This window comes from Parus major, chromosome 15 (genome assembly GCF_001522545.3).
Source record: "Parus major isolate Abel chromosome 15, Parus_major1.1, whole genome shotgun sequence".
Lineage (NCBI taxonomy): Eukaryota > Metazoa > Chordata > Aves > Passeriformes > Paridae > Parus > Parus major.
The window spans coordinates 11860396-11873992 of record NC_031784.1 but is presented as its reverse complement, the minus strand read 5'-3'; the positions used below and the strand labels follow the sequence as shown (position 1 = coordinate 11873992).

The window sequence follows — 13597 nt, the reverse complement described above, 5'->3', positions numbered from 1 at the left end:
TGGTGTGTAAAACAGAACCAAGAGACAGACTGGTGTGTAAAACAGAACCAAGAGACACATCTACCCCTGTGAGGAAAGGCAATGATACCCAGAGAAATAAGGAATTCAGGTTTCCCAGGGGGATCCAGCAAGAAGCAGGGATGCACCTCCAGAATGGCTGGGTACAGCTCCCAGGCAAACCACAGGTGAAATCTTTAGGGGTACAGGAAAAGCAGAGTTTCCTCATCAATTTTTGACTTTTGAGAGAGCAGTGGAAGCAAACAGCAGCAGTCCTGAGGAGGATGGGACAGATGGACAGGGAGAGGAAGTGCAGCAGGAACTGCAGGGCAGAGCTGACCACAGCCCTGCTGAGAGCCTGGCTGCCCTCACACACACACACACAGAAATGTCACATCTGAAGTGGCAGCTCAGATGGGAAAGGCAGAAAAACAACTCTGATTTTAGGCAGCATCTGAGATGATTCAACCAGAGCCTGGATGAGAAGCACGAGTTGTTCCCCATCCGTTCCCACTCCTCTCCTCCATCAGTTTAATCACGTTTGCTGTCCTTCCTGTGGGGCCAGATCAGATCTGTCTATTTGGGCCTTTCAATTTAGGAGAACAAATATTTTTAGAAACAGAAAAATGCATTGGTCAAAGCCCAGTGGAGCTCAGTGCTGCACCTGGCCTTATATAACTTCATAAATATGATGAAATTTCATGGTGATGCTCGTTTAAATGAAAAGAAACCTTGTGACCATGAAAAGAGCTAATGGCATTTAAAACATCAGAAAAACCCCACAGCTTCCATGGCAACATCAGCACAGCCATGTCAATGCCACATCCATATTCTTTACTTCTAATTTGCTGATTACAGCCACGTTGCAGCTCAGTAAATATTGCACTATCTGGATGTATTATTTCAACATTTGCCAGAACACTGATGCTGCCTGGCCTTTTATTTCCTATCTGTGCCATTTCACAGACCTGAAAGGTGAATTAAGAGAGCAGGAGAGGATCATTTTGTGATGGAGGCCCCTGGGCAACCAAAGTGCAGCTTTAAAGATCTCGAGGAACAGGGCAAAGAGAGGCAGAGAATTTGCACTTTTCCTCCACCTGCCATTCTCCCAGGTAATGACCAGGCAAATTCAGACAGATTTCAGCTCCTATTGGGATCAACACATCCACATCCAACTTCTTTAGGTGTTCCTAAGATTTATAATCTCCCAGTTAGTTCTTTGTGAAGCTGTCTCAAAAAACATGGCATTTTTCATCCTCAAGACCCAAAAAACCAAAGCAAGGATGACCTTCATTGGAAAACCTAGGACATAAAAGTTAAATTTAAATAAAAATGAATTTGAACTTCCACCCCAAGGAAAAAGCTGCTACAAACTGCATGGAAATGTTAGTGTTTGAGGTAAAAACCAGTTTACAGCCTGTTCTCACTTCAGCCCCGTTCCCAACAGCTCAGTAACCAAACCCACAGATAATGATGTTCTGGCAAAGGCACCTCCAAGGGTTTTCAGTGCAAAGGAAATTAATATCTGTGCCTGGCAACCCAAACTTCTCCTTGGAAAGTTTGGAACAAAAGACAAAGTCAATAAACTGCTGAATTCAGCTTAAGAACAAGGACTGACGGGGTCAGGAGCGATGTTTTCCAGCTCCCAGTTGAGCCTTTCCCAGCTGGATGTTAAAACTCCAGAGGGGAGAGGGCCAAAAGCTTCTTTCTTAAAAGTCCCCTGGGGCTGTTATTTGCAGTGAACATCCATAAACTATTAATTTATCTAAATGACCAGAGCTCCCATCTCTGCTATAAACATAGGATGCATATTTGAACATCCAGCATGGTCATGAAAGGCTGGAATGAAAAATCACTTCCACGCAGCACTGAAATATTCCCACGTAACATTTTCCATCTTAACATTTCCTCCTGCCTGCAGCCCTGTGGCAAAGCTCACAGGTAACAGCAGCTGGAAAAATGACTTATTTCTTCTCCCATAACTTGTAGGTGGCCACCAATTTCAAGTGTTTGCATCCCAGAATCTGCAAAAAAAATAAAGGCTCATACCCACAAAAATGGAAGAAAAGCTTTTTATCGTCTTCTCCTACCCCCTTCAAGTCCTCTTCTCCTCATGCCTGTCTCTATTCTTTTAAAGACTGTTTAGTTTAACCATCAATAACAAGACTGGTGGTTAAAATAAAATTTATTTTAAATTTTATCATGCACAAATGTCTTTCTAACCAATTAGCCCCATCACTGGAATAGTCTCTTTGTGATTTTCAGTATCCAGGTTTTGCCTATCTCGAAATTCAACCCGTCTTGAGCAGTTTTATGACCTGCAAATGAATTTCAAACCCTTATCCTGACCAATTGATAAGTAAAGGAAGCTAAAAGCACTCAGAATACTTAAGTCTGAATAATAATTTCCTGGAGACAGGGATTTAAAAGCACACTGATGACAATTCTGAAGTTGCTGGAACACCTCTGATGAGCTTTGCTGTAATATCCCAAGGCAAGAAGGATTTTCCTTACAAAGGCCAAGGAGAGAGAATGGAAATACCTGGTCAATAGGGACTTGAAATAAGGGCCTGTGTGTTAAAGGGCAGATAAAGCATAAGATCTCTGGGAGGTTTATAATCCTATAATGCACACTGCAAAGGGATTACCCTTTTAAAGGTATTTATAATCCTATAATGGACACCCAAGCCCAGTGACCTAATAGGTACCGAACTGAGGGAAGTGAACCAAGAGCATTTGGGTGTGAAATGAAGAACCCTGGGATAACACTAACGAGCAGCCCTGGCCCCACTGGGACCTCAGGGAGGAAAAGCATTAAAGACCCCGTGCAGCCAGCACCGGGATCCAACGCCCCAAATAAAAAGTGTCACCTATTAACATTGGCCAAATGAAAAGTCCAAGTTGTTGGCCAAAAGCCAGGCAATCTCCCTGAATGCTTAATAATTCAACAAGCCAGGAATAGGCAGAGCACCTCCAGCATTCTGTTTAGTTAAAGACCACAGAGATTAGCAAACACATTATCCATCTCCGAGGCGATCCTTTCCCTGTTACAAGTCCCTTAACGACCTTTACCATCCCTCCCTCTCTCTCTCTCTCTTTTAATAAGGCTGAGCAAATGGGACTTCATTTCAGCCCACTGCCACAGACTGGGGGTATTAATTATTCAAGCTCATAGTCTCCCCTTTGTTAAGGCAGTGCATTAGACTAATTCCCCTCTTTACTGGGCGACTTGGGCACGGCTCAGGCTGTGGCTGCTCCTCCGGGAGGGATGCGCCGCGAACCTGCAAATTCATGAGCGCAGGCACGGGAAAAAAGGCAAAGCTACTGCTCTGCATGGAACTGCAGAGCAGTGGGGACAGGGAACTCTCTTTAAATGCTGTCCAAGAACTCGTGAAAGATGCCTGAAATTAATTCCCAAAGAATTAAAGGCTCTGGAGCCAGAAGAGCTGAGCTGTGAGCTTTGTTACATCTCGCAGCTAAGTGAGGTCAAGCGTGGTCGATGCACTCTGCTTGAGACACTTCCAAGAAAAACCAAGGAACTGAAGGAAATGCTGCTGATGGAACTCTTCCATGCGTGGCCAAAACCCCAGCAGGTGTTTTGGGATGCTGTGTTGTTGGAGATGTCTTTTTTGGATGGAACATTAAAACAACAAATCCCTGAGCACTTGTTATCAAAGAGCCTGTGGTACTTTCATCAGGAGCTGGGGTGTCCATCCCACTGTCCTGGGTGGCAGCCAGCACACGCCTGCTCTGGGGAAGAGCTGCTCTCCCTCCTCCCTTCCCAGCCCATTCCTGTCCCCAGGAGCAGCGTGGGGCAGGTGGAGACAGAGCCTCAGAACTGGGTGAACCCCTCTGTGTGTGGGGTTTGATGCAGATGCAGGAGGGAGGATGATAAATATCAGCAAAAATCGCATTGTAAAACCACATTCAAACCCTACATCCTTCTCCTCACTGAACAACACACAGGATCCATTCTGCTTTTTCAGAAAGAACCGTCCAGGATTGAGGTTTCTGTCGTTTTAAGTAAAATAAAACCACTCTGAATTGCTCAGAGTGCCAGGGATCAAGCAGCAAGCCTGAGAACTGAATTTACATTTATTTTCAGATTATGTTTCTCCCCTTTGCTTCTGTCCAGCTCTCTGCCAATTGGAAAAAAACCTTGCCTGAATACACACAAATATTGCCAATGAAAAAGGGGTTGTGAAATTCCAAGTCCACCATAAATAAAAAGGGATCTGGTTTCAGCTCAGGTCAAACCCATCCAATCCAGAGGGTACCTACAAAAGCAGGAAAATGCATTTGTGGGGGAACTCATCAAATTAAAGACAACATATGGTACACACTGCCACAAGTTTGGATTTTAGTACTAAAGTGATGTGGCAAACAAGAATATTTTTAAAGTTTACAAGCCCCAGGGGCACAGTTTCCCAGTGCAAATGTATTGGATTGCCTACTGTAAATATGGCACACAACACTGCAACAACAACAAAAACAATTTGAATGTTAACAAATGCAAGGTCAGCACGCTGATACTTATGCACACAGATAAAGTGTTCTGGCTCCATAAATTTCAAGATGAGCTAAGATTTAAAAGGAGCAGCTGAGGGAGACAGACAGACAATCAGAGAGGAAGAAAAAGAGTAAATCAAACACAAAACAGCCAGTTAAAATAAATAAATAAATAAAAAAGCAGTTAATATCCATGAATAATGGATGTTTGATTTAAAAGCAGTTTACTCCAATATGATGTAATTTTTGACAATCAGCCAGAGAGACTATTTTTCAAGTTCTTGCCAGATAGAAGTCATTGTGGGGAGCTGGGAACACGAGTGCTCCTCTGAGCATGTGGAAAATTGACTTTCATGCCATCCTAAAGGTGACTTTTCCTGGCAGACGCATGCGCCTGAAAACCCAAAATCAGCGGAGCTCCCAGCAAATCCAGCAGGAAAAGCAGCTCCCTGCTCCTCCCCATCCAACACCTGCTGCACACACAGAGCTAGAGACAAGTGGAGTTTGCTTTTCCCTTTGAAGTTTCTCTGTGCCTGGAGTTGCAGAGTGGCTTCAGGCTGGTGACAAGAAGGGGAGCCAAGCGCTGTGCTGGCGCTGCCAACGCACCTGCAGCCCTGGGCACTGCCAGCCCCCGGGGCTCTGCCAGCCTGGGATGGGCTGGGATGTGGGCAGATGTCTGCTAGGACCTGCAATGGGGTCACCAGGCTCGTTTGACTCGTGGCTGATGCCTGAGAGCTGCAGGGCCCGTGGGGAGAATGCTGTGTTTACCCACCGAACCACCCACACACTCAACAAACCCCTCTAGCCCAGGTTTTCCCTAACCTGAGGGAAACCTTCTCCCATTGAAAAGGAGGCAAGGTGAACCTTAAAAACTGAATCAAATCCCTTGGTTTCATCACCTGTAATATTCATGGGGTATTTTCCAAACATGAGGCACCCACATAAGCCACCGTGCCAATTCTGAGGCACACACACCACAGCACAAACAGGGGGGAAAAAGCAGAATCTCCTTAATGTCAGCCAATAGAAAGGGATTGATTGATTGATTGATTATTTAGTCTTTTATTTATTTCAACTTGAAAGGGATTGATTGATTGATTGATTATTTAGTCTTTTATTTATTTCAACTTGCAAAACTATTCCTGGTCATTCAGAGCATTTGAGCAATAAATCATGTAATATTTAGACAAGGGAAAGTTCTGGACTCTCTGCTGGTCTCTTTTTCTTGTAGTGACCAACACAGTTCAGTTCCTCAGAGAGCTCTGCCTCTGTGATGTGGCACTGAAGAGTTTATAAAGAAAAAAGTACTTAAAACACCTTTCAACACCTCCAAAGATCTGCTAACACCCTGCAGTCCTGCAGCTCCTCAAAGACAGACATTTGGACAAGTCCCCTCTGCTCTGTCACCAGCAAGCCCTGCCCTTCTACTGCTATGAAAACAAGAGTTCATAAAGATAAATTTGTTGAAAATTGGGCTCCTTACAAGGGTCATAGAGGCCAAGAGAAGTGGAAAACCTCACACCTTTTAAGCAAGAAAAACTAAGGTTAAAAAAATGTAAGTCTTTAGAGCTCTGTGAGAACTGGAGACATTTGACCCCAGAAAATATAATGCAGCTTCTCAGTGAGAAGGATTTTAGTTAAAATAAGGTGTAAAAGCTCACATAAAGCAGCCAAGACCTAAATATATCTTCCAAAAATGACTGTAAATACGCAAGTCAATTTAAAGGATTATTTACTGTTGCCCAGAGCAGCTGTGGCTGCCCCTGGATCCCTGGAAGTGTCCAAGGCCAGGCTGGATGGGGTTTGGAGCAGCCTGGGATGGTGGAAGGAGCCCCTGCCCATGGCAGGAGTGGCACTGGATGTGTTTTAAGGTCCCTTTCAACACAAACCACTCTGGGATTCTGTGATTTAAAATTTGTTTTCACTCACTATCAGTTCACAACAGTGATTAATTCCACTGGATACACTCCCATTTCCAAGGAGCTGAAGAATTCCATGGAAACACGAAATCCAGGAGCAAACCCAGGCAGTGTTTCCATGGCTGCTGAGAGGAGCCAGGTAAGGTTGAACACCTTTTCTCAAGTACAAGCCAATCAGCAGCTCCAAAGAGCTGCAGAAGCAACAGCATTAACGAGCAGCACCCAAGAGAGCTGATCTCAGCACATCCAGCCCTCTGAGCTGGAAGCTGTAAAATCATCCCTTCCCTCCTCTCTTCCCCATCCACCACTCCTGGAATCGGGTTCACGTTTGTGCACAAAGCAACCAAACCCACAACTGAACTGTGCCTGACAAGATCTGTAATAAAAATTCTCTCATGTATGCTGTATGAAGCTTCTTTGGTAGAAAAACCCCCAAATCCTCTTTTGTTTGTTATTTCTTATCCCCAAGAACTGCTGAATATGTTAAAAACTTTGAACAGATTTTGAAATACAGGAGAAAGCTGTGTTTTAGGATTTTCCCCCTCATCTCAGGAGAATAAACACTTCTAAATTTCATAGAAATAATCTGCAAAGCTCACCTGAGCTACAGCAGGAGACCAGACTTACCTGACAGCAGATTCAGGGAAGGTTTTAAAGGCACCAGCTATGAGAAAAGCTCCAGCCAGATCCAGATTGCATCAGAAACCAGGTGAAGTCAAGCCTAACGTTTATCCTGCTGCCTCCTTACGAGGTTTAGATCCTGACATGAAGAGGACCAAAGGCAATCTGTGGATTTAATCTCCCCCATGGTGTTCAAACCCAAAATTCCCACAGGTGAGTGCCCAGCCTTGGTGGTGCTGCAGCAGCTCTGTGATCACGGGGCTCCCTGACACGGGGGATGTGTCACTGGCCTGACATCATCCCTCAGGGAATGTCCTCTGCATGCCCTGGGATTGAGGATTTCCCCCCTGGGTCATTATCTGGGCTATTTAATTAGCCCCAGACAAGCCTAGATGTGAACACAGATCTCAGAATTTGGACTTCACGGGATTTCACGTTGACTTAGCAGAGCTGAAACAACAAAATCTTTCCTAGCTTTACTTCAAAAAAAGAGTTCCAGGAGCACTAAAGCAGAAGAACTTTCAAGATACAGCTTCATATTTGGGTTGTCTGGTGCTACTGAAGTACAAGCTGAACTTCTCAGGGATGAAGCATTTCTGTTCTCCCCTCCCTCCTGCACGGGTGTCTCTCATCTGACAGGAGCCAAGTCTAGGCCACGGATTTGATGTTTTCCTCCTCTCCAACATAAAAGTTACCACAAAATTTATGCCTCAGATCTCAGCTCTGCTGTCAAACGTGGCTAAAATTAGAAAATGATTTAAAAAAAAAGAAAGAGAGAGAGAGGGAGGAAAAAGATGGTTTCCCTAAGTGTTTTCATCAGGAAGCAGGTTACTAGGCAGGGATTGCGAGAAGGAAAATAATAACCCGGAGGAAAACAAAGAAAACCCCAAACTGGGGAGAAACACAGGCAGCAGCCAAGGGGGCTGGAATCCTCCAGGATTCCATTTCCAGGCTGGAGAGCTCTCCCAAAGACAGATTGTCACCGTGTGCCCAGCGTAATCAGCCGCTGCAAAGTCCCTTCACGTCTGCGCGAGGCCGGTAATTATCATAATAGACATTAGTAATTAATTTCCGGCGTGATGTCAGCTGGAGCAGCAGTGCCAAGGCAGTGTCCTTGTCACACCCCCCGGCTGTCTGGGCCCATCTCCCTGATTAGGATGCACCAGGCTTAACACAATCTGCCAGGGAGCTCAGGACTAAATTAGGAAAGATGTCCGGCTTTGCTGAGAGGCATTTGGGGCCTGGGGAGGTTTCTCTGTTCTTCACGAGGCACAAAAGTGATCACTGGGGTACTGCCCCCAAATGAGGCAGTTTTACCCCCTGACCTGCCACCTCTGGAGGGGAAAGAGCTGGATTAGGACAGCAAAGGAATTCCTAAAGACAGCACAGCTCGCAGCATCTCAGCCCTCAAGGTATTTATGGTGAACAGGGATTTTAAGGGGAATGAGATGCAGCTGGACACGTTTATTCCTTACAGACCAAGTTCCACACAAAGCTTTCCCATACCAGTCACCTGCCAAGGAAAATCCTGCATTTTTACACTACAGACCAAAGCTCCTGGGTGCTCCACTCCTGTTCCCTTCTCTGGCTGCCTGAAGCACCCTCCTTCCCTCACTGCTGACAGCCTCAAGCGTAACACAAAAATGGAATGAAATCAGGGAGTGGAAAAGGGAGGTAAGATACAGGAAAAGGACAGGAATTCTTCCCAAGGCATCTGGAAACACCAGAATCTCTTTACAGTTTGGCCAAGTTCTCAAGAGCCCAGCACAAAAAGCACCCCCCCTCCTAAGGGTGTTCACTTGCCTGACACTGCTCAGGATGCGCCACCAGAAAGGCTGAGGGATGGTTTGGGATTTGGGGCTGTTTACTGGGGCTTTTAGGTGGGTTTTTTGAGGTGAGTTCCCCCTGCTGCCATTGATGCAGTATAAAGTGAGGAGCAGAGGTGGCAAAGTGAACTCATCTGGCTGAACAATAATCCATCCCTTCAGCCCACAGAAGAACACAAAGAAACATCAGATTATTGCATTGAATTGTCTTCTCTCTACTGCCAAAACTGGAGAGCAGGGAAAGAAGTCCTCAGCACAAACTCTTTTTTTTTTCCCTTAATTACAAAGGTATGAAAACCTTCTCAGAAAATAATTACAATACCTGGTTGGGCTCATTCAATAACCAGCCAAAGCTTTTGATGCCAAAAGCTGCTTCGTGAGCAGCCACATCGAGGCAGGTGATGGGCTGACCATAGACAGAGTGGAGAATTTTGCCAGGATCTTCTTCTTTCAGGAGATAGACAATGTCCTCTGCAGCTGCCACTGCCACTGGGCTCCCCGTGACATCTGGAACCAGATTAAGGAAGTTGACCTAAAAAGAGCAGACTTTTTGTTTTATTTTTTTATTTTAATTTATTCTAATACAGTCAAAAATTCTTTTGCATCACTAGTGCCACGTGCTGAACTGAACAAACTACTCATGTGTGTCCTGAATCATCCTGGTTATGGACTAATTCCACACAAAGATGAAGTATCAAGCTTATTTCTGAACTGCAAGACTGATTTAGCTTTGGAGGGGGGATTAATCAGGAGTGGTTTAAATCACTTCACACCCTTTGAGTGCACAGCTTCCTCCTACAGGAGAGAGGCTGCAAGACTCAATTATTCCTACACACTTCCTTCCCCTATCAAACAAATGCTGATACTCTGAGACAAAATAAAACTTCAGAGAATGGCTTTTAATTACAACTCTCAAAACTTCAGTGACAGAAGGTGCAACCTAAAGAAGCTGCATGAGTAGTTACAGCTTCACAAGTGACACTATTAGGCTGCCTGCAATATCCTGCCTCAGAATTAATCAGATAGTGTGGATCTGGAATGAGACCTGGAGTTTCAGCTCCAATTCTACGCGAGAAAACTGATTTACAAAATGAGCCAACTTAGTTTACTGTTGACAAAAAAAAATAAAAAAAAATAAAATTAAAGCCAGCCAAGCTCCTGCACCATATGGACTTGTGTTCATTTTCACTCCTAGTTTAAGCCAGCAGTTCACCCTTGCTCTTCAGGGATGGAAGACTCATCCCTTAACCAGCTCCAAAGTCAGAGCCTGGAGCTGGTAGCGCCCTGATCTAGCTCAGGCTGTAAGACTTCCATAAGAACCATCTATAACCCTACCACGAATAACTAGAGGATCAGGAGCTCCTGGAACGAAGCAGAGCAGCCTGGAGACTCACCAATTTCTGGATTTCAAAGGTTGCTGGGGTCTGCCAGAATCCTTTGTCGTCGGGGCTCTCCACCCTGACCTGGCAGCCGGAGGCGGTGGCCAGCGCGGGGCTGGCCGGGGCCAGCGCCAAGGCCTGGATGCGCTGGTTGTGCTGGAAGTGATGGATGGGCTCCTGCCCCAGCAGCAGGCTCCACACACTCACACTGCCTGCACATGGAAAATGGCACTGGGGGTTAGCTCAGAGTCTCACACGGCTTCCAGAGAGCTTCAACAGCTGCAAAGCAATCCTTTGGGACAAAGGAATAAATGGGGAAGAGAGGAGGGCAGGACACCTGAACTGCAGGATGGCTCCTCTGACCACGGCACAGGCTCACAGGAGAATTTATGTGCTCTGGCCTGAAGCTGGAGGAGGGGATGTATAGATGGGATATGGGAAGGGATTCCTCCCTGGGAGGGTGGGCAGGCACAGGGTGCCCAGAGCAGCTGGGGCTGCCCCTGGATCCCTGGCAGTGCCCAAGGCCAGGCTGGATGGGGCTGGAGCAGCCTGGGACAGTGGGAGGTGTCCCTGCCATGGCAGGGGTGGGGCTGGATGAGCTTTAAGGTCCCTTCCCACCCAAACCCATCTGTGATTCTGTGATTCCAGCCTCTATTGCTCTGTACCTAATTCCTAATTTCTGACTTTCCAATAGGATTAGTAGCCACCTTGAGGAAGACCCTTTGACTTTTCTCACATTTCCATGTTTGGAGATCAGATATAAACAGACACCTGAAATTTTGTTCTGTTATAGAGAGGCTCTCAATTACCACAACACCAGTGAGGAAAAAGCCACATTCCAATTTTAAGTCACTTTGTTGCATGATTCACAGAATCACAGAATGTCCTGAGCTGGAAGGGACCCACAGGGATCACAAGTCCAGCTCCTGGCTCTGCCCAGACCCCCCAACAACCCCACCCTGGGCATCCCTGGCAGCGCTGTCCAAACACTCCTGGAGCTCTGGCAGCCTCGGGGCCGTGCCCATTCCCTGGGGAGCCTGGGCAGTGCCAGCACCTCTGGGGGAAGAACGTTGCCCTGATCTGCACCTAAACCTCCCAAAACATCTCCATTCCCTGGGTCTTGTCCCTGGTCACCACAGAGAAAAGCTAAAGAATACAAATCCTAAGGAATAAAGGAGTGTAAGTCAAAAGAAAACATATTTGTAATTGCATTTTTGCCAGCCTGGCTCCCCAGTTCTCTATTTAAAAGCATCATAATCTGAGTAAGAGCAACCTGAGGCAATCAGGAGGGAACAGAAGGGAATTGGAGCCTTCTGGGCCACCTTTGCACTGAATTAAGGAGAAGCAATCTTCCAACGTGACAGGCAGGGCTGGAGAATCCTCCCTTCCAGTGGAGCACGTTAATGATGAAATGATTAATGGCAGCTCTTCCTTCAGAAGGAGACATAAAAGCCCTGACAGACAGCTGTGGATGGGCACCACTGCCAGTTTGCAAACACTCCTCCCCAGTCCCAGAGGAGGTGAAGCAAGAGTGTGGTAATGAAACTGCACATAGTGAAATGGTAGCTAAATGAGTTTAAATTGATTTATGGTAGCTTTTGTAAAGATTATTTGGTATCTGGAAAGTGCTACCGATGTGAAATAATGCAGATAATCCTTAAGATCCCTGTCTAATGGCACTCCCACTGAATATTTATATTCCTCACCATGGGAATGAGTACCATAATGGGGACCATTTTTGTTTTATTAGGGATGAATATTTAAATTAATCTGCTATTTGCCTAAACAATTAGCCGCCTCTGTTTGTTTACACAAAGCCAAAACTGCAATTAGGCTTCCATCAAAAAGATAAGTCCCGACTAAAACTGTCCCGACGGAGTCGTAAGGGCTCAGAGCAGAACTTCCCAAAATTACTTCTTAGCATAATGGTAATTATGTTAATTGCTTGAAAGGTAAATAACTGCTGAACTGGGTTTGCAAAACAGACTGGTTGCACACAGCTTAAAAGCAGTTAACAAACCCAAGTGGGCAGCACAGGCTGCATCCCCTGCACGCCAGGGCTGAGCTCAGCCACCTCCTCCCCAAAGCAAAGGATGGGGAACTCTCATCTCCAGGAGAGATGTTTGAGCCAGTCCAAAAAAAAACCCATCAGTGATAAAGTGATATCAGATAAAAGGAGTTAGAACTGGTCTGTGTCAGACCACGGGGTTGGCTGCCAGGCTCCTCCAAGCAGGAGGATTTTCAATTTTTATTCAGCAGAAAATTTATCCCAATTAAAGACCAGGTTCATGATGGGGAAAAGGGAGGGTGATTTGATTTCAGTGAAGCCTTTTGTTTACACATCTCTGTGATGAACATTCCACTGGGTTTAACTGTGTCTGAATGGATCAAAGTTCTGGAAAATAAAACAAAAATATTCTGACCACAGGAGGAGCAAACTGGGAAACCCAGAGCACAGGGTTCTGCTCTCTGATTTTGGCCAGCAAGTCACTACTAACTATTATTATTATTGTTATTATTATTATTACTACATCTCAAACATAGCAAAATCTGTCCAAAATAAAGTATTTTAACCAGGAAAACACAGAGTGTGCAACATCTGATACATGATATGGGCAATACATTCCTGATAATCTAAAAAATGAAGAGACTTGTAAGGTCACAAATTCCCATGTGATGAAGGAGCACAAAGTAAAGAGTAACAAGGAGAGTTCAAAGAATATCCTGAGTTGGAAGGGACCCACAAGGATCAGGACAGAAGGAAAACAGAAAAAGCAAGCACTCCACTGGATTTATAAATAGGTAAAGCTGCTATGAGGGTTAAAAGTGCTGCTCAGAATATTCTGCATTTCACTGCAGAAACAACAAAAGGTATTTATGGGTGTGCAAGTCCTTAAAGCAGTCAATCATGTTTGGGTAAGAGCAAAAAATCCCTCACCATTCCAGTTCAGGTTATTAGTGTGGCATTAAAATAAACCAGGCTAAGATTTAGCAGTGTGGATGAGATCACTGCTCTCCACAGTCTGTCTTCCTGCCTCCAGCACTGCCCAGCACCTCATTCCCACAGCAATTCCTCTGCTGAGGTGAAGTTAAGGTTGCAGCCATACATTATCTTTTCTGGGGTTTTTTTTAATACTGAAATCTTCTAAGTGTTAGAAGGACATTAAATCAAAATTGTAAGCGGCGCTGTCAGCTAAATCTGCACCACAATTGTGATTATTCCAACTGAACTCTAACAAGAACTCCCCAAAATTATTTAGAATTACAGCAAGCTGGAAAGCCACTGTGGCTTGAGAAAAGAAGTGCAAGAAGCTGCTGGTGTAATTCATGGTGTGACATTCAACAT

General features: G+C 45.3%; 1 protein-coding gene and 1 long non-coding RNA gene across 3 annotated transcripts in view; both read right to left on the bottom strand.

The window, feature by feature from the left end:
* FBXW8 (F-box and WD repeat domain containing 8) overlaps nucleotides 1–13597 on the bottom strand; it is a 51133-nt gene that overhangs the window by 8695 nt on the left and 28841 nt on the right. For both annotated transcript variants that reach the window (XM_015644052.1, XM_015644053.3), the window contains exons 6-7: nucleotides 10267–10463; nucleotides 9195–9404 (exon numbers count right to left, since the gene is read on the bottom strand). In XM_015644052.1, coding sequence (XP_015499538.1) covers nucleotides 9195–9404; nucleotides 10267–10463 — 407 coding nt within the window. The remainder of the gene's footprint in view (nucleotides 1–9194; nucleotides 9405–10266; nucleotides 10464–13597) is intronic.
* LOC117245172 lies at nucleotides 4075–9165 on the bottom strand. Its single transcript, XR_004499516.1, has 2 exons — nucleotides 7053–9165; nucleotides 4075–4274 (listed from the first exon to the last, which is right to left on the bottom strand). It is a non-coding gene; the product is annotated as an uncharacterized LOC117245172 (long non-coding RNA).